Source organism: Rana temporaria, chromosome 9 (genome assembly GCF_905171775.1).
Source record: "Rana temporaria chromosome 9, aRanTem1.1, whole genome shotgun sequence".
In the NCBI taxonomy this organism is placed as follows: domain Eukaryota; kingdom Metazoa; phylum Chordata; class Amphibia; order Anura; family Ranidae; genus Rana; species Rana temporaria.
The window spans coordinates 6,833,250-6,859,739 of NC_053497.1; the positions used below are offsets into that span (position 1 = coordinate 6,833,250).

The 26,490-nt window shown below is 46.8% G+C and overlaps 2 protein-coding genes across 2 annotated transcripts in view; both read right to left on the reverse strand.

Moving 5' to 3' along the window:
• Nucleotides 1-21,730, reverse strand: part of DRP2 (dystrophin related protein 2) — a 112,923-nt gene extending 91,193 nt beyond the window's left edge. Inside the window, exons 1-2 of the mRNA XM_040322744.1 lie at nt 21,653-21,730; nt 19,233-20,003 (exon numbers count right to left, since the gene is read on the reverse strand). The gene's annotated coding sequence lies outside the window, so the exon portion shown is untranslated. The remainder of the gene's footprint in view (nt 1-19,232; nt 20,004-21,652) is intronic.
• On the reverse strand, nt 13,022-18,854 carry LOC120914395 (vegetative cell wall protein gp1-like). Its single transcript, XM_040325088.1, has 2 exons — nt 18,845-18,854; nt 13,022-13,788 (listed from the first exon to the last, which is right to left on the reverse strand). The coding sequence occupies exons 1-2, from the start codon at nt 18,852-18,854 to the stop codon at nt 13,022-13,024; spliced, it is 777 nt and encodes a 258-aa protein (XP_040181022.1).
• Nucleotides 21,731-26,490: the final 4,760 nt, after the last annotated feature.

Sequence of the window (26,490 nt, forward strand, 5' to 3'; positions counted from 1 at the left end):
CCGCTTGCTTCTCGGCATCTGCCCTCCAAACATTACATTTTTTTATATACACAACTTCCTTTCATCTCTGGAACCACCACATCTGCTAAAGTTGTATCCAGCGAAAATTGTAAATTACACGTGTGAGTAAATAGAGGATTAATAAACAATACAAAAAAGCACGTGCTACCAAGAATGCAACCACAAACCAAAAATGATTTAAAAAGGGGACTTTTTAGGTGCCAGATAAAATTAAGGGCCCGGATTCACGTAGAGCGACGCATCTTTAGACCGGCGTAGCGCATCTCATATGCGCTACGGCGACGTAAATCAGTGAGGCAAGAACTGTATTCACAAAGCACTCGCTCCCAAACTTGCGCCGGCGTAACGTAAATTGGCCGGCGTAAGCCCGCCTAATTCAAAAGTAGGAAGGTAGTGGGCGTGATCTATTATAATGAAGCGTGACCCCATGTAAATGAAGGGGCGAACGAACGGCGCATGCGCGCGCATGCTCAGGATCACGTCGCATATACTCCCCAAGATACGACGGCTCAATGCCTACGACGTGAACGTAACCTACGCCCAGCCCCATTCACGTACGACTTACGTAAAAAACAACGTAAAATACGACGGGTGTTCCGTCGTCCATACCCTAACATGACTTACACCTGCTTTAGGTGGAATAACTTTACGCCGGACGTACGCCTTTCATAAACGGCGTAGGTTACAGCTACGGGCACAAGTACGTTCGTGAATCGGCGTATCTCGGTCATTTGCACATTCTACGTGTAAATCAATGGAAGCGCCCCTTGCGGCCAGCGTAAATATGCGCCCAAGATACGACGGCGTAGGAGACTTACGTCGGTCGTAAGAGGCCAAAATTTAGGCGTATCTTGTTTGCTGAATAAGGCGCATAGATACGACGGCGCATCCGTGGACTTACGCGGCGTATCAGAAGATACGTCGGCGTAAGTCTTTTTTGAATCTGGGCCAAGGTGTCTTTTTTTAAATAAAAAGGACGCTATATTACCAAAAGTATTAGGACCCCTGCCTATAGGCGCACATGAACTTTAATGGCATCCCAGTCTTAGTCCGTAGGGCTCAGCATTGAGTTGGCCCTCTGTGAGCCAGGCCTTCTCCTCCAACATAAATGCCTGACCTAAAAAATGCTCTTCTGGAAGAATGGTTCAAGAATGGAAGAATGGTCAAACATTCCCATAGACACCCTCCTAAACCTTGTGGCCGGCTTTCCAGAAGAGTTGAAGCTGTTATAGCTGCAAAGGGCGGGGCCAACTCAATATCGAACCCTACGGACTAAGACTGGGATGCCATTACAGTACATTTTTCAAATGTATGTTCAAAAATATATAAAAGTATTTATTCTAAATATGAAACAGATAAAAAGTCAATCATTTGAATAGGGCGGGTTCAGATAATGACATTCTTCCTTATGGTTGTGGTTGACCCTAGGGGGTAATAGGAAGTGGGTTAGGGCATAAGCCTAGCCCTGGGTCAACCCTAAGCCTAAGGAAGAACATCAATGGTTTGGCTACAATCAAGAATAGTATTTGTTCTTATCAGTGTCCAGTAGGAGTGCTCAGCCATCGTTCTGGCTGTATGCCATCCTTACTGGTATAATGGGAGGTTCCCGAGGGATCTTCCTCATGGTAAGGAATCTGAATGAAGTGACCACCTCATAAGGTGGGGGTCGGCAGTACTTAGTGTGGAGGGTTCTCTAGACCTCAAGGCGTAGCCAATGAAATTATTATTTTTTACTCATTTTTCTTCATGTGCATGTCAATTTTGCACAGAATTGTAAAGTGTGGGACTTTGGATCTGCCCTGAAGTATTGGGCAAGAATGGGTGGTCCTTAGGTTCCTTCCTCCCCTACCTTGGGAGGGGGGTTTATTTAGTAATCTTTGGTTGGCTTTGGCTGATCATCAGAAGCCTTTTGGCCTGGTGGACCTGAGTATGCCTTGCCCCCGCCAGCAGTACCGGCCCAAGACATTGTGCTTCCTGGTACCAAGAATGAAATGCTGCCCCCCCCCCCAAAAAAATTACGCCCACCAAAATGCCCCCACATCCATTATTTTATATAATGATAACTAAAGTGGACCTATCATGGCTCTATACATGTATATAGGAGTATAAAAAGGACCTGTTATGGCTCTATACATGCAATTAGCCCCACAGTGGAGTGGAGAGCGGAGCTGGCGGAATGGGATGTCGTGCAGGCAGGAAATTTGCTGCCCCCCTGAAAGTGCTGCCTGGTACAATGGTACCATCGGGTCCCATGGTAGGGCCGGCCCTGCCCGCCAGGAGTCTTGCGTCCTGGGGGCTTAAATAAAAAAATTACTACAAATCATTTGAATGATTTAAGGTAACTGTGGTGGAAAGGGAGAAAATTCAGGATAGGTTTCACAACCTTGCCTCCTCAGGAGACAGAAGGGAATAAATAAGGCAAAGTTTACCCCAAACAAGACATTCAAAAACAGGACCCAACTTGGCGCCTCATACCAAGAAGAGGGATATCAAGATCCCTGGATCCTGGAGGGTCATTATAAGATAATCAAGGTGGTCAAATGGTGTTAATGGGTATTTATGAGTGTTCCAAATTATTTGCCAAGCTATGGTAGCTTCACCAGATAGTCATTGTAGAATTCTGGTGTGCACTTCAGCATGGTAGCACTGGGGTCCTTGATTCTCAACCAGGACACCATCTTAATAGAGTTTGCATGTTGCATGTACTTACCGTATATACTCGAGTATAAGCCGAGTTTTTCAGCAAAAATTTGTGTGCTGAAAATGCCCCCCTCGGCTTATACTCGAGTCACCTTTTTGCGCCTGATCTCTCAGACTTTGGGGACCCGGTACCGGCCAGCCGTAGGTCCCCTGGACCCCACCTGGCAAACATGTATTCCCCTCTTCCTCTACAAGTGTGCAAAGTCTGTTGTCCGGGGGACCTATGGCCTGGGGAGCACCGATTTTTAAAAGCCGGGCACCCCTTTCATAGACTCCAAAGTTAAACGGTAATTTCTCTGGTGAATTTGGGGACCAGGTATCGGACGGTCGTAGGTCCCCTGGACCCAGAACTTAGCAGCCCCATTTCTCCTCTACAAGTGTGCAAAGTTTGTTGTCTGGGGGGACCTACGGTTGGGGAGCACCGATTTTTCAAAGCTGGGCACCCCTTCCATAGACTCCCATTTTAAACGTCAGTCTAGTCATGGACACAGTGAGGCATGGGCACAGTGAGGCATGGGCACAGTGAGGCATGGACATGAACACAGTGAGGCATGCAGATGGACACCCTAGGCTTATACTCGAGTCAATACGTTTTCCCATTTTTATTATGGTAAAATTAGGTGCCTCAGCTTATATTCGGGTCGGCTTATACTCGAGTATATACGGTATGTGGAATCAGTGCTTACACTAAATTTATATAATTCTCATATTAGGACACGCCAGGATCATGTTCAAAGAAGCCGATCTGCCGCTACTTCCCCATTTGTCACTTGTTGAAGCGGGAGACCCATCGCAGTGTAAATGTTTTTCATCCCCTGCAGTTCAACTTTAACAATGTTATTTTGTGGTCTCATGTTTACCGTGTATGTGAATGGTGGATGCCATGATGTGTGACCCAGAGTGTGGCCTTCCACCCCAGCTATGGCTAATTACCACCCGCCATGAGAGCTTACACAAAAGGGAAAATCTCCATCTGGGGGCTGATGACGAAGTGAGACCAGGGAGGTGGGAGAGTGGGGACTTGCTCCGAGAACAATGCAGGCACTGCAGACAGATGTGACGCTCAGCATCTTGAGGGAGAGACAGGCTGCTTTGTCTTGACAAGGGACTCGAAATTTCTTTCAAGATATTATCGACAACATTTATGTTCAAGGTTTTATTTTGAAGGGCAGAGGAAGGTGTACTGCTACACAGAGAGAGAGAGAGAGAGAGAGAGAGAGAGAGAGAGACCACTAAAAGAGGGCAAGCAGCCTCTGTGTCTACAGTCAACTACGGGTGCAACGGATCACAGTTGATCCGTGATCCGAACGGGTCACCCCCTTCGGATCGGAACACACTGTGATCCGCGGATTGCCACGGCTCCGGAGCTAGGCCGAAACCGCGGCCTTTCCTAATGTTACGGCGGTGGCTCCGGAGCTAGGCCGAAGCCGCAGCCTTTCTTAATGTTATGGCCGCGGCTTCGGCCTCCGGAGCCGCGACCATAACGCTAGGAAAGGCCGCGGCTTCGGCCTAGCTCCGGAGCCGCCGCCGTAACATTAGGAAAGACCGCGGCTTCGGCCTAGCTCCGGAGCCGCGGCCATCTTGGTACACCCAGAGGCGGCCCTCCTCTGTTTACACCCACAGAGGAGGAGCCCGCACTCGTGGGACACGCCGCTCGTCTGTCGGTACTAGCTGGGGGGGGGGGTCACTGTACTGAGAAGGGAGGGTCACTGTCCTGAGAAGGGGGGGTCACTGTCCTGAGAAGGGGGGGTCACTGTACTGAGAAGGGGGGGGTCACTGTACTGAGAAGGGGGGTCACTGTACTGAGAAGGGGGGGGCACTGTCCTGAGAAGGGGGGGTCACTGTACTGAGAAGGGGGGGTCACTGTACTGAGAAGGGGGGTCACTGTACTGAGAAGGGGGGTCACTGTACTGAGAAGGGGGGGTCACTGTACTGAGAAGGGGGGTCACTGTACTGAGAAGGGGGGGTCACTGTACTGAGAAGGGGGGTCACTGTACTGAGAGGAGGGGGGGGTCTCTGTACTAAGAGAAGGGGGGTCTTTGTACTAAGAGGAGGGGGGGGGGGGGTCTGCACCGAGGGGATACTATAGTTGGTGGGGGGGGGAGGATATGTGGATATTACAGTGGGGGAGATTTTTTTTTTTTTTGCTGATCCGAAAATGATCCGATCCGTGACTCCTGATCCGAGGAACGATCCGAACCGTGAGTTTTTTGATCCGTTGCACCCCTACAGTCAACAGTGGTGGTCGTGGACATGGTGCATCTTCTGCAGGTGGCCGTAGGGCACGCTTATCCTTTTTTTTTCTGCTGCTGGCCGTGTTATTGAGCCACAAGATGCAGAAGAGTTGGTGGAGTGGATAACAAAGCCGTCCTCATCCTCTGCCACCCAGGCTCAGAGTAGTTTGCCTTCCAACACAGCTGCCAAAGCGGCCTATTCCACCGGCTCCTTGTCCACAGTCACTCCTTCCGTAGCCCCACCATCATGCAGGGAGGAGTCCCCAGAATTATTCGGCCACAGTGTCGGGTTAGGGTGACCACGTTTCCAAACTGCCATTCAGGGACACCCCCCCATTCCTAAAAATCAGCTTGTGCTGTACCGAATCACAGCCCCCCCCCCAAAAAGGCCACCACATCGCTTCTTTACTCATTGACAGTACTTTTCTTGGCCAGCCGAGGCCCGTTTGACCTTGTTCCAACACTGGCTCTACAGTGATTATACACAGAAGGTGTGATTTATGATTTCTCCAATCACAAGCAGGGGGGCAGGGATTGTGCCTCTTCCCGGCCAGGACAAGTACTGTCAGTGAGTAAAGCGGCAATGTGGCAGCCTGTTTTGGGGGCATCAGATCAGCTCTGGGGTGGTGGCTGTGTCAGTTTTATTCCGGGACACTATAATGTCCTGGTATAAAGGTGCCCGGGACAGACCTGCAAAATGCGGGACTGTCCCGGGTAATCCGGGACACTAAGTTGGTGACCCTATGTCGGGTACATGCTGCTGGAGGATGCACAGAGATTTGAAGGCCCCGATGTTGGTTCCCAGGTTGAGGAAGAGCGTAACATGAGCCTAGAGAGAGGGGGTGCCACAGAAGGACAAGGAACTGGCAGTCATGTTTTCCCAGATGCAGCATACTGCCAAGTTTTCTCCAGTGACAAGGAGGGAGGGGATGATGAGGTCACTGACTGTACTTGGGGGCCGGAGGAGGGAGGGGAAGATGAGGTCACTGACTGTACTTGGGGGCCGGAGGAGGGTGGGGATGATGAGGTCACTAACTGTACTAGGGTAGCCACCCTATTGCATCACACCGCAGAGCTCTGCAGGTGCAGGGCACTGCTGGCTCCCCGCCGACTTTGGAATGTTCCTTAGCGTTGGCCTTTTTCGACAGTTGTGCAGCAAGATCGCACTGTTGCAGTTTGTAACCCATGTCTGAAGCGGATCAAGCGTGGCCAGAACAGCAGCCGCTTGGGCACCACATGCATGACCAAACATATGATTACCTGTCAGCCTGCGAAAGAACCCTAGGATTAGTGGTACCAAGGACAGAGATCATTTCTGGCTTGCAACCCTTCTTGATCCACGTTACAAGGGTAAGGTTGCAGAACTCATCCTGCCTTCGCAGAGGGAGCAGAGGATAAAAACATCTTCGGGAGGCCTTTAAGAAAGGTTTGTGCAATGCATTTCCAGACCCTGGGAGGCTACCATTTCATGGTGCTGGACAACGTGTTGCTGAGGCTTCGTTCAGTCAGTAGGAAGAGTGTCGGAGAAGGTGGATGCCTGACCGATGCCTTTATACAAATTTTTCAGTTCTCAGCGCCAAGGTCTGATCGGTTTAAGCAACCAATCGGCAGCATCTGCATTATATGGTGCAGGAATAATAAGGGGCAAGAGCAGACTTGGAGACCTTTCCAACAGAGCCTCCACTGGGTTACTGGGTCTTGAGGATGGACTTGCTCAATATGCAATTGAGCTATTGGCCTGTCTTGCATCCAGCGTGCTTTCTGAACGCACATTCAGTGCTGTGGGAGGGTTTCTCAAAAAGAGTGCGCCTGTCCACAGACTCCATTGATAGGCTCACATTCATAAAAATTAACAGTCCTGGATCAGCAGCTATCAAGCACCTGATGCTGATGTAACTGATTGAATTTGCTATGGATGTGGGATCCCTTGAAGACTGCCTATGCGGACTATCCTATTCCTCCTCAATCTTGATGATGCTAGCTTCCAACAATATTTTTGGTTTAGGGCACCACCACCACCCAAGGCCCAATTGTTCTGCCCCCGTTTAACAGGGGCATGTAACTACAATTTTTTATATAATATTTCAACGCAGGACCCCTTCCTGCGCCCAACAAGAGTAACTGTGAGGGCTTACAGTGTTCTGGCGCCACCAAAACTAAAGGCCCAATTGTTCTGCCCGTTTAACAGGGGCATGCAATTACAATGCTTGATATAATATTTGACAGCAAGGCCCGTTCCTGCGCCCAACAAGAGTAACTGTGAGGGCTTACAGTGTTCTGGTGCCACCAACACCTAAGGGCCAATTTTATGCAGAGTATATAGGGCAGGCCGTATAGTATATATACTGCTGTTCAGAGTATATAGTGCCTGGGGGACCCCCACGCCATTAAAAAAAAAAATTGGTGCAGGGTTCCCCTCAATATCCATACCAGACCTGAAGGGCCTGGTATGAATTTTTTTTGGGGGGGGGGGGGCATCAACGCCATTTTCTGGAGGTATTTTTATCTATATTGCTGGGATCGGACAATACATTACAGCTGCTATCAGTTTTAAGGCCCATATACACAAACAAACTTTCCGACAACAACGGTCCGACTGACGTGTTCTATCGGACCATCCGACCGTCTGTATTTTCCATCGGACAATTTTTGTCGGAATTTACACGGACAAATGTTCGCTGTGCATGCTCACAAACTTTCCGACAACAAATGTGTTACGTCGGATCATCCGATCATGTGTACACAAGTCCATCGGACTAAAATCCGAAAGTACAAACACGCATGCTCGGAACCAATGCTAAACATCAGACAACAATAGCAGAAGTTGCCCAAAGGGTGGCGGTAAAGAGCTGAAAAACCACGTGGTTTGGTGAATGTTGGCTGAAAATGTTCTGCCGTGTGTATGCAGAACAAGTTCGCGGCCAACGCCCCTTCGGATCAAAATCCACGGAAAAGTCAGATGGAAGTCCGATCGTGTGTATGAGGCTTAAAGTGGAGGTTCACCCAAAAAGTTAATTTTTAACATTAGATTGAGGCTCGTTTTGTCAAGGGGAATCGGGTGTTTTTTTTTAAATCAAAGCAGTACTTACCGTTTTAGAGAGCGATCTTCTCCGCCGCTTCCGGGTATGGGCTGCGGGACTGGGCGTTCCTATTTGATTGACAGGCTTCCGACGGTCGCATCTATCGCGTCACGATTTTCCGAAAGTAGCCGAACGTCGGTGCGCAGGTGCCGTATAGAGCCGCACCGACGTTCGGCTTTTTTCGGCTACTCGTGACGCGATGTATGCGACCGTCGGAAGCCTGTTAATCAAATAGGAACGCCCAGTCCCAAAGACCATACCCGGAAGCGGCGGAGAAGATCGCTCTCTAAAACGGTAAGTACTGCTTCGATTAAAAAAAAAACACCCGATCGCCCTAGACAAAATGAGCATCAATCTAATGTAAAAAAATTTTTTTCGGGTGAACTCCTGCTTTAAGATGATATTTTTTCCTTTCCATTTTGCTGTGGCACTGTTATGAAGATGGGAAAGATGCGCTACTTTACAGGCATACTAAGGACACCCCCCAGGCATGATATTTAAAGGAATATTTCATTTTTATTTATTTATTTAAATCACTGCTCCCGAAAAATCTTTTTTTTTGCATTGATACATGTCCCCTGGGGCAGGACCCGGGTCCCCAAACACTTTTTATGTGAATGACTTGCATATAATGCCATGAACACACGGACGTTTTTCTTGTCCTAGGAAAAAACAACGTTTTTCTCGAAGTTATTCTTGTCAAGCCAGCCTTGCCTACACACGATCGTGAAAAAAAATGCTGGAGCAAAGCACAGTGACGTACAACACGTATGACGCCACTATAAAGGGGAAGTTCCATTCAGATGGCGCCACCCTTTGGGCTGCTTTTGTTGATTTCGTGTTAGTAAAAGTTTTGTGAGAGACAATTCGCGCTTTTCAGTCTTTGTGCTTTTCGGTCTGTTACAGCGTGACGAATGTGCTGTCTCCATTACAAACGCTAGTTTTACCAGAACGAGAGCTCCCGTCCCCTAACTCGCTTCTGAGCATGCGTGTTTTTTCCCGTCGTTAAAGCCTACACACGATTATTTTTTCACGACGTGAAAAAAACGACAACGTGAAAAACTACGCGAAAATTTACAGCATGTTCTAAATTTTTAATGCCCATTTTTCAAGTCATGATGCTCTGGAGCCTACACACGATCGTTTTTAACCACCTAACCCCCGGACCATATTGCTGGTCAAAGAACAGAGCACTTTTTGCGATTCGGCACTGTGTCGATTTAACTGACAATTGCGCGGTCGTGCGACGTGGCTCCCAAACAAAATTGGCGTCCTTTTTTTCCCACAAATAGAGCTTTCTTTTGGTGGTATTTGATCACCTCTGCGGTTTTTTATTTTTTGCGCTATAAACAAAAATAGAGCGACAATTTTGAAATAAATGAATATTTTTTACTTTTTGCTATAATAAATATCCCCCAAAAATATATAAAAAAAACTATTTTTTTCCTCAGTTTAGGCCGATACGTATTCTTCTACATATTTTCCGTAAGAAAAAATCGCAATAAGCGTTTATTGATTGGTTTGTGCAAAAGTTATAGCGTTTACAAAATAGGGGATAGTTTTATGGCATTTTTATAAAAAAATTTTTTTTTACTAGTAATGGCGGCGATCAGCGATTTTTTTCCGGTACTACGCCATTATGGCGGACACTTCGGACACTTTTGACATATTTTTGGGACCATTGGCATTTTTAAAGCGATCGGTGCTATAAAAATGCATTGGATTACTATAAAAATGCCACTGGCAGTGAAGGGGTTAACACTAGGGGGCGGGGAAGGGGTGAAGTATGTTCCCTGGGTGTGTTCTAACTGTAGGGAGGGGGGTGGCCTCACTAGGGGAAATGACTGATCGCTGTTCATACATTGTATGAACAGACGGTCAGGCATTTCTCTCCTGACAGGACCGGGAGCTGTGTGTTTACACACACAGCTCCCAGGCCACGCTCTGTAACGAGCAATTGCGGGTGCCCGGAGGCGATCGTGCCTGCCGGGCACGTGCGCGGGAATCGGGGGCGAGCGCGCGTGCGGTCCTCCGGCGGCGCGCGTGCGCCCCTATTGGCTGCTGAGCGAGGTGACGTATAGCTACGTGCTCCCGCCCAGCAGAGCCGACCTGCCGCCGTATAACTGCGGCGGCTGGTCGGCAAGCAGTTAATAACATTAAATTTTTTTTTTAATTTTTCACGTCATGAAAAATGGTCGTGTGTAAGCAGCATAGCCTTTAAAATTAGCACTTTTGATTTATTTTTTTCTGGTATGAACCAAACCGGGGTTGGGGGTCTTCGGCTCATCCCTATATCTTAAATACAATACTATTCCACTCTGCACTCTGCGCTGTACTTAGTACATTGCGTACAGCTAATCATCACATAGTCGTATTAATCACTAGCCGACCAGCCGCCGCAGTTATACGGCGGCAGGTCAGCTCGGCTGCGTGAAATCACGTAGCTATATATCATTTTGCATTGCAGCCAATAGGGGCGCGTGCGCGCGCCCCTTGGTGCTGATGCGCGTGACCGGCGGGCGCGATCACCGCCGGGCACCCGCGATCGCTAGTTACAGAGCATGGCCTGGGAGCTGTGTGTGTAAACACACAGCTCCCGGTCCTGTCAGGGGGAGAAATGACTGATCGCATGCTCATACAATGTATGAACAGCGATCTGTCATTTCCCCTAGTCAGTCCCACCCCCCTTCATTTAGAAAACACCTAGGGAACATAATTAACCCCTTCCTCGCCGATCTATCATTTCCCCTAGTCAGTCCCACCCCCCTTCATTTAGAACACACCTAGGGAACATAATTAACCCCTTCCTCGCCCCCTTAGTGTTAACCCCATCCCTGCCAGTGGCATTTTTATAGTAATCAATGCATTTTTATAGCACTGATCGCTATAAAAATGACAATGGTCCCAAAAATGTGTCAAAAGTGTCCGCCATAAGGTCGCAGTACCAATAAAAATCGCTGATCGCCGCCATTACTAGTAAAAAAAAAAATATTAATAAAAATGCCATAAAACTATCCCCTATTTTGTAGACGCTTTAACCTTTGTGCAAACCAATCAATAAACGATTATTTTTTTTAAGAAAAATATGTAGAAGAATACGTATCGGCCTAAACTGAGGAAAATTTTTTTTTTTTATATATTTTGGAGGGATATTGATTACAGCAAAAACTAAAAAATATATATATTATAAATATAGCGCAAAAAAATGAAAAACTCAGAGGTGATCAAATACCACCAAAAGAAAGCTCTATTTGTGGGGAAAAAAGGACGCCAATTTTGTTTGGGAGCCACGTCGCACGACCGCGCAATTGTCAGTTAAAGCGACGCAGTGCCGAATCGCAAAAAGTGGCCCGGTCATTGACCAGCAATATGGTCCGGGGCTGAAGTGGTTAAATACCATCAGCCATTTTTGGGGAATTCTTCTAGTTTGTCCTAAAAGTGCAAAGTGTGCCTTTTCCATGAGCGGCTTGATATTTAAAGGTTTAAAGCCTCCAGGACATTTCTATGAGACGCAGCGTCGCGGCCCTGCTGCGTGCGCTCCCAGCGGGACGGCCTGTCACTGTGACAGTTCTTGATGTGTAAATAGTAGCCGGTCACAGCTACTGCTTCACTGATCACCGCAACTGCCTGTAATAGTGATTATTGATTGAAAAGTTATCATTGTTTTGTTACCGTGGTATTGAACCCAAATACAAAAAAAAATGATTATATGGCAGCTTACCAATTCTTAGATGTGATGGCTGCATCCTTTTTAGGCTTTTTTCCTCCTTTATGTTCACTTATTGTACTCTATTAGGGAAGGAGCAGCGTTGTTACCCTAGGCTGCAAACTCCCGAATTGGACTACAGAACACCTCCTGTTGTCTCATCCTCATACCAATATAATGCCATGCTGGAAAAAGTTTAAGAGGTTTTAAATGAATGTTAATAATTTTGAGGGGAATATAATTAAAGGGATTTTTTATATATATACATATATATATATTATATATATATATATATATATATATATATATATATATATATATATATATTGTGGGTCATATATGGTTTACATTACCAGATAGACATATAGCCAGATTCAGGTAGAGCGCCGCATCTTTAAGGCGCCGTAGCGTATCGTATTTACGCTACGCCGCCTTAAGTCAGAGAGGCAAGTACTGTATTCACAAAGCACTTGCCTCCTAACTTACGGCGGCGTAGCCTAAATGGGGCCGGCGTAAGCGCGCCTAATTCAAATGAGGATGGGGGGCGTGTTTTATGTAAATTGACCCGACGTGATTGACGTTTTTTTACGAACGACGCATGCGCCGTCCGTGGACATATCCCAGTGTGCATTGCTCCAAAGTACGCCGCAAGGACGTATTGGTTTCGACGTGAACGTAAATTACGTCCAGCCCCATTCACGGACGACTTACGCAAACAACGTAAAATGTTCAAATTTCGACGCGGGAATGACGGCCATACTTAACATTGGCTACGCCACCTAGGGGGCAGCTTTAACTTTATGCGGCGCATCTCTTACGGAAACGGCGTATCTTTACTGCGACGGGTGCACGTACATTTGTGAATCGGCGTATCTATGCATTTACATATTCTACGCCGAACTCAACGGAAGCGGCACCTAGCGGCCAGCCTAAATATTGCACCCTAAGATACGACAGCGCAGGCTGTCGTATCTTAGCTAGGTTTAAGTGTATCTCAGTTTGAGAATACACTTAAACTTACGACGGCGCAGATTCAGAGTTACGCCGGCGTAACTCTCTCTGAATCTGGCTAATAGATTTGTTGCCCATTAAGGGATTTTTTCCCCCCATAGGTAGATCAGGTCTATCTGGGGAATAATATAATATAATACAATATAATAGCTATGATATATGTTTTTAATAGGACGCATTTTCTTTATAGCTTAGTAGTTAACAACTGGAGTTCTACGTTAAGCATGGGACATCCCATTGATTATTGTTGGATACCCTCTAGTGCAAATTTAATGATATTTTTCAAGGGTTTCATGGATGCAAAATGAAGCATGGGAGTTCTGGTTGGATGGGGTCTGGTTGCATGGAGCCTGGTTTGGAGGGGTCCGGTTGGGTGGAGACTCGTTGGAAGGAGACTGGTTGGGTGGAAACTGGTTGGGCGAGGCCTGGGTTGGATGGAAACTGGTTGGGCGAGGCCTGGTTGGATGGGGCCTGGGTTGGATGGAAACTGGTTGGGCGAGGCCTGGTTGGATGGGGCCTGGGTTGGATGGGGCCTGGGTTGGATGAAAACTGGTTGGGCGAGGCCTGGTTGGATAGGGCCTGGGTTGGATGGGGCCTGGGTTGTGTGGGGCCTGGGTTGTGTGGGGCCTGGGTTGGGTGGAGCCTGGGTTGGGTGGGGCCTGGGTTGGATGGAGCCTGGGTTGGATAGGGACTGGGTTGGAGGGGTCTGGTTGGGTGGAGACTCGTTGGAAGGAGATTGGTTGAATGGAAACTGGTTGGGCGAGGCCTGGGTTGGATGGGGCCTGGGTTGGATAGGGCCTGGGTTGGATAGGGCCTGGGTTGGATGGGCCTGGGTTGGATGGGGTCTGGGTTGATGGGGTCTGGGTTGGATGGGGTCTGGGTTGGATGGGGTCTGGGTTGGATGGGGCCTGGGTTGGATGGGGCCTGGGTTGGATTGGACCTGGGTTGGATGGGGCCTGGGTTGGATGGGGCCTGGGTTGAATGGGGCCTGGGTTGGATGGGGTCTGGGTTGGATGGGGCCTGGGTTGGGTGGGGCCTGGGTTGGATGGGGTTGAAATAGTCACAAGACTGCTTAGTGGTAAATTAACTCAATGTATCGGTATGGGTTCTAATAAATGATGGTATGAGCATAAATGAGAGTACAGAAAGTTGGTTCAGACACAGTCTGCTGGTCATTATCATTACTATGCCAAAGTAACTTAGAATAGAGACTGGCATCAACAAATAAATCAGCAAAGTAGGCAATAAAGCATTAACTGCAATGTGAATAATAATACTTTAACTAGTCTACAGTACACTCTAGGAGGCAACCTTTTGAGCACAGTGTGCCGAAAAATATTTTCAAAGAAATTGAGAGTGACGATTTTATAACAAACAAATGTAAACTTCACACTCTGAATCACGAAAAGGATTTTTTATAAAGTAAATGTTGTAAACTACTTGAATAGTGGTGAGAAATTAACATCCTGCACTCTCACCCCTCAGATCAGCCCCAACCTTCACACCTCAGATCACTGTACCCCCATGCTCATCTGTCCCACCACTGTACCCCCATGCTCTTCTGTCCCACCACTGTACCCCCATGCTCTTCTGTCCCACCACTGTACCCCCATGCTCTTCCGTCCCACCACTGTACCCCCATGCTCTTCCGTCCCACCACTGTACCCCCATGCTCTTCCGTCCCACCACTGTACCCCCATGCTCTTCCGCCCCACCACTGTACCCCCATGCTCTTCCGTCCCACCACTGTACCCCCATGCTCTTCTGTCCCACCACTAAACCCCCATGCTCTTCCATCCCACCACTGTACCCCCATGCTCTTCCGTCCCACCACTAAACCCCCATGCTCTTCTGTCCCACCACTAAACCCCCATGCTCTTCTGTCCCACCACTAAACCCCCATGCTCTTCCGTCCCACCACTGTTCCCCCATGCTCTTCCGTCCCACCACTGTTCCCCCATGCTCTTCCGTCCCACCACTGTTCCCCCATGCTCTTCCGTCCCACCACTGTACCCCCATGCTCTTCCGTCCCACCACTGTACCCCTGTGCTCTTCTGTCCCACCACTGTACCCACATGCTCTTCTGTCCCACCACTGTACCCTCATGCTCTTCTGCCCCACCACTGTACCCCCACGCTCTTCTGTCCCACCACTGTACCCCCATGCTCTTCCGTCCCACCACTGTACCCCCATGCTCTTCTGCCCCACCACTGTACCCCCATGCTCTTCTGTCCCACCACTGTACCCCCAAGCTCTTCTGTCCCACCACTGTACCCCAATGCTCTTCCGTCCCACCACTGTACCCCCATCCTCTTCTGCCAAACCACTGTACCCCCATGCTCTTCTGCCCCACCACTGTACGCCAAAGTAACTTAGAATAGAGACTGGCATCAACAAATAAATCAGCAAAGTAGGCAATAAAGCATTAACTGCAATGTGAATAATAATACTTTAACTAGTCTACAGTACACTCTAGGAGGCAACCTTTTGAGCACAGTGTGCCGAAAAATATTTTCAAAGAAATTGAGAGTGCCGATTTTATAACAAACAAATGTAAACTTCACACTCTGAATCACGAAAAGGATTTTTTATAAAGTAAATGTTGTAAACTACTTGAATAGTGGTGAGAAATTAACATCCTGCACTCTCGCCCCTCAGATCAGCCCCAACCTTCACACCTCAGATCACTGTACCCCCATGCTCATCTGTCCCACCACTGTACCCCCATGCTCTTCCGTCCCACCACTGTACCCCCATGCTCTTCCGTCCCACCACTGTACCCCCATGCTCTTCCGTCCCACCACTGTACCCCCATGCTCTTCCGTCCCACCACTGTACCCCCATGCTCTTCCGCCCCACCACTGTACCCCCATGCTCTTCCGCCCCACCACTGTACCCCCATGCTCTTCTGCCCCACCACTGTACCCCCAAGCTCTTCTGTCCCACCACTGTACCCCAATGCTCTTCTGTCCCACCACTGTACCCCCATGCTCTTCCGTCCCACCACTGTACCCCCATGCTCTTCCGTCCCACCACTGTACCCCCATGCTCTTCCGTCCCACCACTGTACCCCCATGCTCTTCCGCCCCACCACTGTACCCCCATGCTCTTCCGTCCCACCACTGTACCCCCATGCTCTTCTGTCCCACCACTAAACCCCCATGCTCTTCCATCCCACCACTGTACCCCCATGCTCTTCCGTCCCACCACTAAACCCCCATGCTCTTCTGTCCCACCACTAAACCCCCATGCTCTTCTGTCCCACCACTAAACCCCCATGCTCTTCCGTCCCACCACTGTTCCCCCATGCTCTTCCGTCCCACCACTGTTCCCCCATGCTCTTCCGTCCCACCACTGTTCCCCCATGCTCTTCCGTCCCACCACTGTACCCCCATGCTCTTCCGTCCCACCACTGTACCCCTGTGCTCTTCTGTCCCACCACTGTACCCACATGCTCTTCTGTCCCACCACTGTACCCTCATGCTCTTCTGCCCCACCACTGTACCCCCACGCTCTTCTGTCCCACCACTGTACCCCCATGCTCTTCCGTCCCACCACTGTACCCCCATGCTCTTCTGCCCCACCACTGTACCCCCATGCTCTTCTGCCCCACCACTGTACCCCCATGCTCTTCTGTCCCACCACTGTACCCCCAAGCTCTTCTGTCCCACCACTGTACCCCAATGCTCTTCCGTCCCACCACTGTACCCCCATGCTCTTCCGTCCCACCACTGTACCCCCATGCTCTTCTGCCCCACCACTGTACCCCCATGCTCTTCCGTCCCACCACTGTTCCCCCATGCTCTTCCGTCCCACCACTGTACCCCCATGCTCTTCTGCCCCACCACTGTACCCCCATGCTCTTCTGTCCCACCACTCTACCCCCATGCTCTTCTGCCCCACCACTCTACCCCCATGCTCTTCTGCCCCACCACTGAACCCTCTTCTCATCTGTCCTAACACTGTACCCCCATGCTCTTATGTCCCACCACTGTACCCCCATGCTTTTCTGTCCCACCACTGTACCCCCATGCTCTTCTGCCCCACCACTGTACCCCCATGCTCTTCTGTCCCACCACTGAACCCTCTTCTCATCTGCCCTAACACTGTACCTCTTGCGCATCTGTCTTACTACTGTTCCGTCTGCTTATCTGTCCTACCAATGTACCTCCTTTCTCATCTGCCCCACCACTGTAACCCCCTGCTCTTCTGTCCAACCAATGCACCTCCTTTCACATCTGCCCCACCGCTGAACTCCCTTCTCATCTGCCCCAACCCTGAACCCCCCTTCTCATCTTTCCCACCACTGAACCCCCCTTCTCATCTGCCCCAACACTGAACCCCCCCCCCCGCTCATCTGCCCCATCACTGTAACCCCCTGATTTTCTGTCCCACCGCTGAACCCCCTTCTGATCCCTCCCACTACTGTACCTCCTGCACATCTGTCCCACCACTGTAACACTGCTGCTCATCTGCCCCATCAATGAACCCCTTTTCTCATCTGCCCCACCACCATAGGCGTGCGCACAGGGTGTGCCAGGTGTGCCCAGGCACACCCTAATCACCATGTGCAGCACAGATTCCCCCTACTGCCCTGGTTCCCCCCTCCTGGATGTTTTAGGATGAGTGGGGGAAGGGGCTGATAAATATGTAACTTACCAGCCCCTTCCCTTTCATAGTGAGTGATGGGTACTATGTGTTTGATCTTTGGGGTGCACACCCTAATACAACAGGCTGTGCACACCTATGCCCACCACTGTACCTCCCTGCGCACCTGCTCCAGCGACGTATCTCCATGCTCTTCTGTCTCACTACTAAATCATCTTCTCATCTGTCCTAACACTGAACCCATCTGCTCATCTGCCGCACCACTGTAACCCCTTTTCTCATCTGCCCCACCAATGTACCTACTGCCAGGGGCGGACTGACCATTCGGGCACTGCTCGAGGGCCCCATGCCACTAGGGGGCCCCATCAGGGTTGTCAGCCTCAGTAAAACCAGGGACGGTATGTAAAAATCATTTTTGTTTTACATCTGTCCCTGAAATGTCCCTTACCAACATCCTTTTGGTCTAAAAATCCCAAGATTATAGCGGCCCCGCCTCTCCAGTACCTTTCCAGTGTGTGTATATGTATTCTGTGAGTATGTACTGTGTATGCATACTGTATGTGTGTGTGAAACTGTGTGGCCCCATAATCTCCTATTGCCTGGGGGCCCCATAATCTCCTATTGCCCGGGGGCCCCATAATTTCATATTGCCCGGGGGCCCCACAATCTCCTATTGCCCGGGGACCCGATGAGTTGTCAGTCCACCCCTGCCGACTGCATATCTGTCTCACCTCTGTCCCTTCTGCTCTTTTGCCCCACCTCTGTTCCCCCTGCTTATCTGTCCCACCAATACACCTCCTTTCACATCTGCAGGTGCAGCGTGAGGAATTCTGAAATTGGAACTGCACTGCTCTGCTGTTGGGGAGGGAGTCGAGTGCCGGCAAAAGAGGCTTTGAGTGCCGCTTGCGGCACCAGTGCTGGGGGGTTGCCTACCCCTGCTCTAGGAGAATTGATAGGATATGGTACAATATCCCCTGAGAGATACGTCTTAGCAAAAGCAATTGGTAAAGGTCTTTGTGTAGCAGCTGTAAAGTGACAGTCTTTAACCCTAACTATTCAGCCGGCTAGCGTTTTGACCCATTTGTACTGTTGGTGCACATGAGAATAGTTCCAGTCAAGCCTCCAAGAAGCAATAATGCAACCAATGTCTTTTTCTCTCTCCATTTTTAGCCAAGCACCTGGCTACATATAGCTTAGTAGTTAACTACTAAGCTGGACCAAAAAAAGAAGTGGGGGACAGTGCAAGAGCATGGAGTGGGTAGGTGAAGCTTGGCACGATATTTTTTTATTTTTATTAGGAGGAATGGGGGGGAATCCAAAACGGGAACACAAAATCCTGTGGTGCTACTTTAAGAATGGGGCATCCTATTGACTGTTGTTTGGGTACCCACTAGTGCAAATATAATGATATTTTATAAGGTTTTGTTGGATGCAGGATGAAGCATTAATTGATGTTGGATGAGTTATGCTTAGGTGGACTTTACTTGGGTGCATTATAGTTGGATGGGTTATGGTTGGTTTGGTTTACAGTTGGGTGGGTTATGATTGAATGGGTTATGCTTAGGTGAGTTATGGCTGGATGGGTTAAGCTTACGGTTGGATGGGTTATGGTGGGTTTACAATTGGGTGGGTTAGGGTTGGATAGCTGAAAAGCTCTGCAATTTTTCTTCAAAATACACTCTAAGGTGAAGTGTTACCCTATGTAGAATGAGTTCGGATGGGTGATGGAGTTTCTTCAGCTGTAGGATGCAATGTCATTGGATGAGCTTTGTTGGACACAAAATTAGGTTTTACAATAAGCTTGATGCTCTGTTGGGTGCATGAAGGTCTAGGTGGGGGATTTATGCTCTGCTGGCTGTTTCGAGGTCTTACCAGATGCTGGATGTTCTTTAGGATGTATGGAGGTCCAGACAGATGTTGGATGTCCTGTTGAAAGTGTAGAGCTCTAATCAGAGGCTAGGTGTTCTGTTGGATGTTTGAAGGTCTAGCCAGAGGTTGGATGTTCCGTTGGATGTATGAAGGTCTATTCATAGGCTTGATGTTCTTTAGGATGTATAATGGTCTAGTCAGATGCTAGACGCTCTCTTGGATATATGAAGGTCTAGTCAGATGCTTGATGTTCTCTTGGGTGTATGGACGTCTAGTCAGATGCTAGATGTTCTCTTTGGTGTATGGACGTCTAGTCAGAGGCTTGATGTTCTGTTGAATGTTTGGAGGTCTCGTCAGATGCTGGATGTTCTGTTGGAAGTATAGGGGTCTGGTTAGAGGCTTGATGTTCTGTTGAATGTTTGGAGGTCTCGTCAGATGCTGGATGTATGGATGTCTAGTCAAAGGCTGGATGATCTTTTGAAGGTAAACAGGTCTTGTAAGAGGCTGGATGTTCTGTTCAGTGTATGGAGGTCTAGTCGGAGGCTGGATGTTCTGTTGGAGGTAAACCGGTCTCGTAAGAGGCTAGAGGTTCTGTTCAGTGTATGGAGGTTTAGTCAGAGGCTGGATGTTCTGTTGGAGGTAAACCGGTCTCGTAAGAGGCTAGATGTTCTCTTGGGTGTATGGACGTCTAGTCAGAGGCTTGATGTTCTGTTGAATGTTTGGAGATCTCCTCCGATGCTGGATGTATGGATGTCTAGTCAAAGGCTGGATGATCTGTTGAAGGTAAACAGGTCTTGTAAGAGGCTGGATGTTCTGTTCGGTGTATGGAGGTCTAATCAGAGGTAAACCGGTCTCGTAAGAGGCTAGATGTTCTGTTGGGTATATGGAGGTCTAGTCAGAGGCTGGATGTTCTGTTGGAGGTAAACCGGTCTTGTAAGAGGCTAGATGTTCAGTTGGGTGTATGGAGGTCTAGTCAGAGGCTGGATGTTCCGTTGGAAGTAAATATTTTTGTCAGATGCTGGATGTTCTGTTGAATAAATGGAGGTCTAGTCTGAGGATAGATGTTCTGTTGGATGTAAGGAGGTCTAGTTAGGACTGATTGTTCTAATATTGGATGCATGGAGGTCTAGTCAAATGCTAGCTGTTCTGTTTAAATGTGAAGAGCTCTGGTCAAAGGCTGGGTGTTCTCTTGGATGTGTGAAGGTATGACCAGATGCTGAGTTTTCTGTTGGATGTATGGAGGTCTGGTCAGATGCTGGGTGTTGGGTTGGATGAGAGGAGCTCTAGTCAAAGGCTGGGTGTATGGCGATCTGGTTAGGTGCTGGGTGTATTGTTGGCTATGAAGAGGTCCAGTCAAATGCTGGGTATGCTGTTGGATATATGGAGGTCTGGTCAGATGTTGGGTATTGCGTTGGATGTGAGGTGTCCTAGTCAAAGGCTGGGTGTTCTGTTGGGTGTATGGAGATCTGGTCAGATGCTGAGTATTGTGTTTAGTGTATGGCGGTCTAGTCAGACGCTGAGTATTCTATTGGATGTATAGAGGTCTGGTCAGATGCTGGGTATTTTATTGGATGTATGGCGGTCTAGTCAGACGCTGAGTATTATTTTGGATGTATGGAGGTCTGGTCAGATGCTGGATATTCTGTTGGATATGAGGAGGTCCAGTCAGATGCTAGATGATGGCTCTCTAGATGTAACAAGTCTCCCCACATGGCACGATGGTGTCCTAAAATAGATATAATATATATATATATATATATCTCCTTCTACATATACATATATATATATCTCCTTCTACATTCAATATATATATATACACACACACTTATTTTTATTTATTTTTTATTTATTTTTTCCATTGGTAGCCATCATTTTATTAATCCTCTTGCTATATATATATATATATATATATATATATATATATATATATATATATATATATATATATGTAGAGCGATAGGAATAATAAAATGATGGCTACCAATAGAAAAAAAAAAAAAAAAAAAAAAAGTATATATATTAGTGTGTTCAAGCTTTTAATTACTAACACAAAATCTCCCCTTCTACATTCATTTTATTTATATATATATATATATATATATATATATATATATATATATATATATATATATATATATATATATATATATATATATATATATATATATATATTCCCATAGCCTGTATTCCTATATATACTGTAAATCTCTATTCTATATTGGATGCTGCCATGACACTGATACAATGTGATGCAGAAGAGGGGTATATATATATATATATATATGACAGCGTTGCACCTGCTGATTGGGGAATATGGAGGGTGCCGTTGGTTTTTCTATCCGGGGATATGAAGAAATGTGTTTGGAAGGTGATTTGGTACCCGGAGGAGGAGGGCGGCCGGTTGGAGGATGAATAAAGCCTACCTTGTGCTGATCAGAGCGATGTCAGGGCCTGACAGGCATAGCCTGCGTTCTGTGTGCGCCTGTGTACTCCATCCTCCCTCCCTCCATCCTCCCTCCCTCCATCCTCCCTCCATTCCTCCCTCCATCCTTTCCTCCCCGCCATCACCTCCTGTATGCTAATCACATCACACAGCACATCATCTCCCCGCCTGGGGCTGCTTCCAATACGACCCCCGCCGCCACCTCCTCCTCCTCTACACACATACATGGTCTCCTATATCATTCATTCAGCGACCGATCATTGAGATCGATAGCAATTCATAAAAAAAAAAAAAAAAAAGCATTGTTGTATAGGAGGAATGTATATGGAGAGCCGGTCGTTAAAATGAAAAAGTCATTTTTAATCCTTTTAAATCCGCAGATTTCATTACAATAAATATTCCATACACGCCAACCAACCACTGCCCATTATTCAGAGATGTATCCCCCTCCCAGGAGGTAAAAACTGTAAAATGTAAAAGTTGATATTGTGGCTGCCAGGCATATATCTTAAAAAAAGTTAAAAAAATATATTTTTTTTCTCCTGTCTAAACATAATAATAAATATTATTATTAATATTAATAATATTAATAATATTAATAATAATAATAATAATAATAATAATAAGAGTAAATAATAATAATATATATAATAAATAATAAAATAAAATAATATGATAATGATATATAGTACAATATCATAATATAATAAAACATAATATAATAATAATAATATATATTTTATTATTATATCATAAATATAATAAATACCAATAAAATATAATTAAATAATATATATTATAATACATAATAAAATAAAACACATACACACAGTATATATATATATTGGGGCAGATCCACAAAAGAATTACGCCGGCGTATCTCTTGATACGCCGGCGTAATTTCAAATTTTGCGCGTCGTATCTTTGTTTTGTATCCTCAAAACAAAGATACGACGGCATCTCGGATGGATCCGACAGGCGTACGTCTTAGTACGCCGTCGGATCTAAGCTGCAATTTTTCGGCGGCCGCTAGGTGGCGTTTCTGTCGATTTCCTCGTCGAGTATGCAAAATTAGCTAGTTACGGCGATCCACGAACGTACGTCCGGCGCATTTTTCTTTTACGTCGTTTGCGTTCGGCTTTTTCCGGCGTATAGTTAAACATGCTATTATGAGGCGTACCGGCGTTCCCGCCTCGCATTTTGAATTTTTTACGTTGTTTGCATCAGTCGTTTTGCGTAGAATGACGTCACCGTCGTGAGCATTGGCTTGTTCCAGGTTAATTTCGAGCATGCGCACTGGGATACCCCCACGGACGGCGCATGCGCAGTTAAAAAAAAAACCTTTGTTTACGTCGGGTCACAACGTATTTACATAAAACACGCCCCCCCATCACAGAGATTTGAAATGCGCGCCATTACGCAGCCAAAGATACACTACGCTGCCGAAACTTACGGCGCAAATTCGTTGAGGATTCGAAAAAAAAAATAATAAAGTTACGGCGGCGTAGTGTATCTTAGATACGCTGCGCCCGGCGTGGAGGTACGTGGATCTGGCCTATAATTATTTTCTCCTGTCTAAACATAATAATAAATATTATTGTTATTATTATTATTAATAATAATAAGAATAATAATAATAGAAGTAAATAATAATAATATATATAATAAATAATAATAATAATAATAATAATAATAATAATAATAATAATAATAATAATAAAATATGATAATGATATATAGTACAATATCATAATATAATAAAACATAATATAATAATAATATATATTTTAATATTATATCATAATATAATAAATAAAATATATAACTAATATATATTTTAATATAATAAATACCAATAAAATATAATTAAATAATATATATTATAATACATAATATAATAAAAATAATTTTTTCCCCCGTTAAATTGGAATTTAAGGCCTTGTGGATGTATTATTATTTTCTTTTGATGTAATATACGCAATGTAATATAGCTGAAGAGGAAGCTGTAATGTAATATCCATATATGCTGTCTGTTTTTCTTTTGTTTTTTTCTTTCTTTCTTAAAAATAAAAATAAAAGAATAAAAAAAAATATATATATAATAAAATAAAACACATACACACAGTGGCCCAGATTCAGGTAGGGGCGCACACTGATACGGCGGCGCAGCGTATCGTTTTTACGCTACGCCTCCGTAAATTACTGGAGCTGCGCTGCATTCACGAAGCATTTGCTCCATAATTTGCGGCGGCGTATCGTAAAAGGGGCCGGCGTAAGGGCGCGTAATTTAAATGATCCCGTAGGGGGCGTGGATCATTTAAATTAGGCGCGTTCCCGCTCCGAACGTACTGCGCATGCTCCGTCGGGAACATTTCCCGACGTGCATTGCGGTAAATGACGTCGCAAGGACGTCATTGGCTTCGACGTGAACGTAAATGGCGTCCAGCGCCATTCACGAACGAGTTACGCAAAATTTGAAAATCGCGACGCGGGAACGACGTCCATACTTAACATTGGCTGCGCCTCCTAATAGCAGGAGCAGCCTTACGACGAAACCGACTTACGCAAACGACGTAAAAAACTACCGTCGGGCGCGCGTACGTTTGTGAATCAGCATAAGTATACAATTTGCATACTCTACGCTGACAACTACGGGAACGCCACCTAGCGGCCAGCGTGAGAATGCACCCTAAGATACGACGGCGTAAGAGACTTATGCCAGTCGTATCTTAGGCTAAAGTCGGCGTATCTAGCTTTCTGAATACAGAAAGTAGATACACCGGCGCTACTTAGCAATTACGCTGCGTATCTATGGATACGCAGGCGTAATTGCTTTCTGAATCTACCCCAATATTTATATATTATGGGGCAGATCCACATAGCGGCAACTTTGAGAGGCAAATGCTGCATTCACAAAGCATTTGCCTCTAAAGTTACGGCAGCGTAATTCTCCCGGCGTAAGGGCGCGCAATTCAAATCTATGTGATGGGGGAGTGTTTTATGGCAATACGTCTTGACCCAACGTAAATGACGTTTTTTTCTGAACGGCGCATGCGCCGTCCGTGGGGGGTATCCCAGTGCGCATGCTCGAAATTAACCCGCAACAAGCCAATGCTTACGACGTGAACGTCATTCTACGCAAAGCCCTATTCGCGAACGAATTACGCAAACGACGTAAAGTTTTAAAAATTTGACGCGGGAACGACGTCCATACTTAACATAGGATACGCCTCATATAGCAGGGGTAACTATACGCCGGAAAAAGCCGAACGCAAACGACGTAAAAAAAAAATGCGCTGGCCGGACGTACGTTCGTGGATTGCCGTATCTAGCGAATTTGCATACTCGACGCGGAAATCGACGGAAACGCCACCCTAGCGGCCGGCGTAAATATGCACCTTAGATCCGACGGCGTACTAAGACGTACGCCAGTCGGATCTAGCCCAGCTTCAGGCGTATCTGGTTTTGTGGATACAAAACAAAGATACACCGGAGCAACCTAGAAGTTACGCGGCGTATCAATAGATACGCCAGCGTAACTTCTTTGTGGATCTGGCCCTATATATTTATATATACACACACACACACAGTGGGGTAGATTCAGCAAGCAATTACACCTGCGTATCCATAGATACGCAGCGTAATTGCTAAGTTGCGCCGGCGTATCTATTTTCTGTATTCAGAAAGCTCGATACGCCGACTGTAGCCTAAGATACAACTGGCATAAGTCTCTTATGCCGTCAAATCTTAGGGTGCATTCTGACGCTGGCCGCTAGGTGGCGCACCCGTAGTTGTCAGCGTAGAGTATGCAAATTGCATACTAACGCCGAGTCACAAACGTACGCTCGTTTTTTATGTCGTTTGCGTAACTCGTTTTCGTCGTAAGGCTGCTCCTGCTATTAGGAGGCGCAGCCAATGGTAAGTATGGACGTCGTTCCCGCGTCGCGATTTTCAAATTTTGCGTAACTCGTTCGTGAATGGCGCTGGACGCCATTTACGTTCACGTCGAAGCCAATGACGTCCTTGCGACGTCATTTACCGCAATGCACGTCGGGAAATTTTCCCGACGGAGCATGCGCAGTACGTTCGGAGCGGGAACGCGCCTAATTTAAATGATCCACGCCCCCTACGGGATCATTTAAATTACGCGCCCTTACGCCGGCCCCTTTTACGATACGCCGCCGCAAATTATGGAGCAAATGCTTCGTGAATGCAGCGCAGCTCCAGTAATTTACGGAGGCGTAGCGTAAAAACGATACGCTGCGCCGCCGTATCAGTGCGCGCCCCTACCTGAATCTGGGCCACTATCATCTAATACTAAAATCTCTAAGGCTCATGTCCGTCTGGAGGAAACCAGACACCGCTCAATACCATTCCTACAGTGAAGCATGGTGGTGTCAGTATACTGCTGTGACGTCATGTCCGGGGCCCGGCGGAAGTAAAAATAGCTGGGGGCGTGGCTGGAAAGACCAAGATCGTTTTTTTTTTTTCTTTTGATCTCAGTCTTTCCTGCCTGGAGGAGAGATGTCTTATTGACCCCCCCCCCCCCCCCCCAATCTCTCCATAAAGAGAATCTGTCATGCACTATTCCTATTGCAAGGGATGAAAAACAAAACAAAAAAAAACATTTAAAGGGAAAATTAAAAAACAAAATTCAAATAAAATAAACACAAAAAAAAAAGCGAACGCATACGTACGTCACATATATATATAAAGAGCGAGAGCAATACTTCTAGCACTAAACCTCCTCTGTAACTCTAAACTGGTAACCTGTAAAAAAAAAAAAAAAAAATAATAATAATTAAGCGTCGCCTTTGG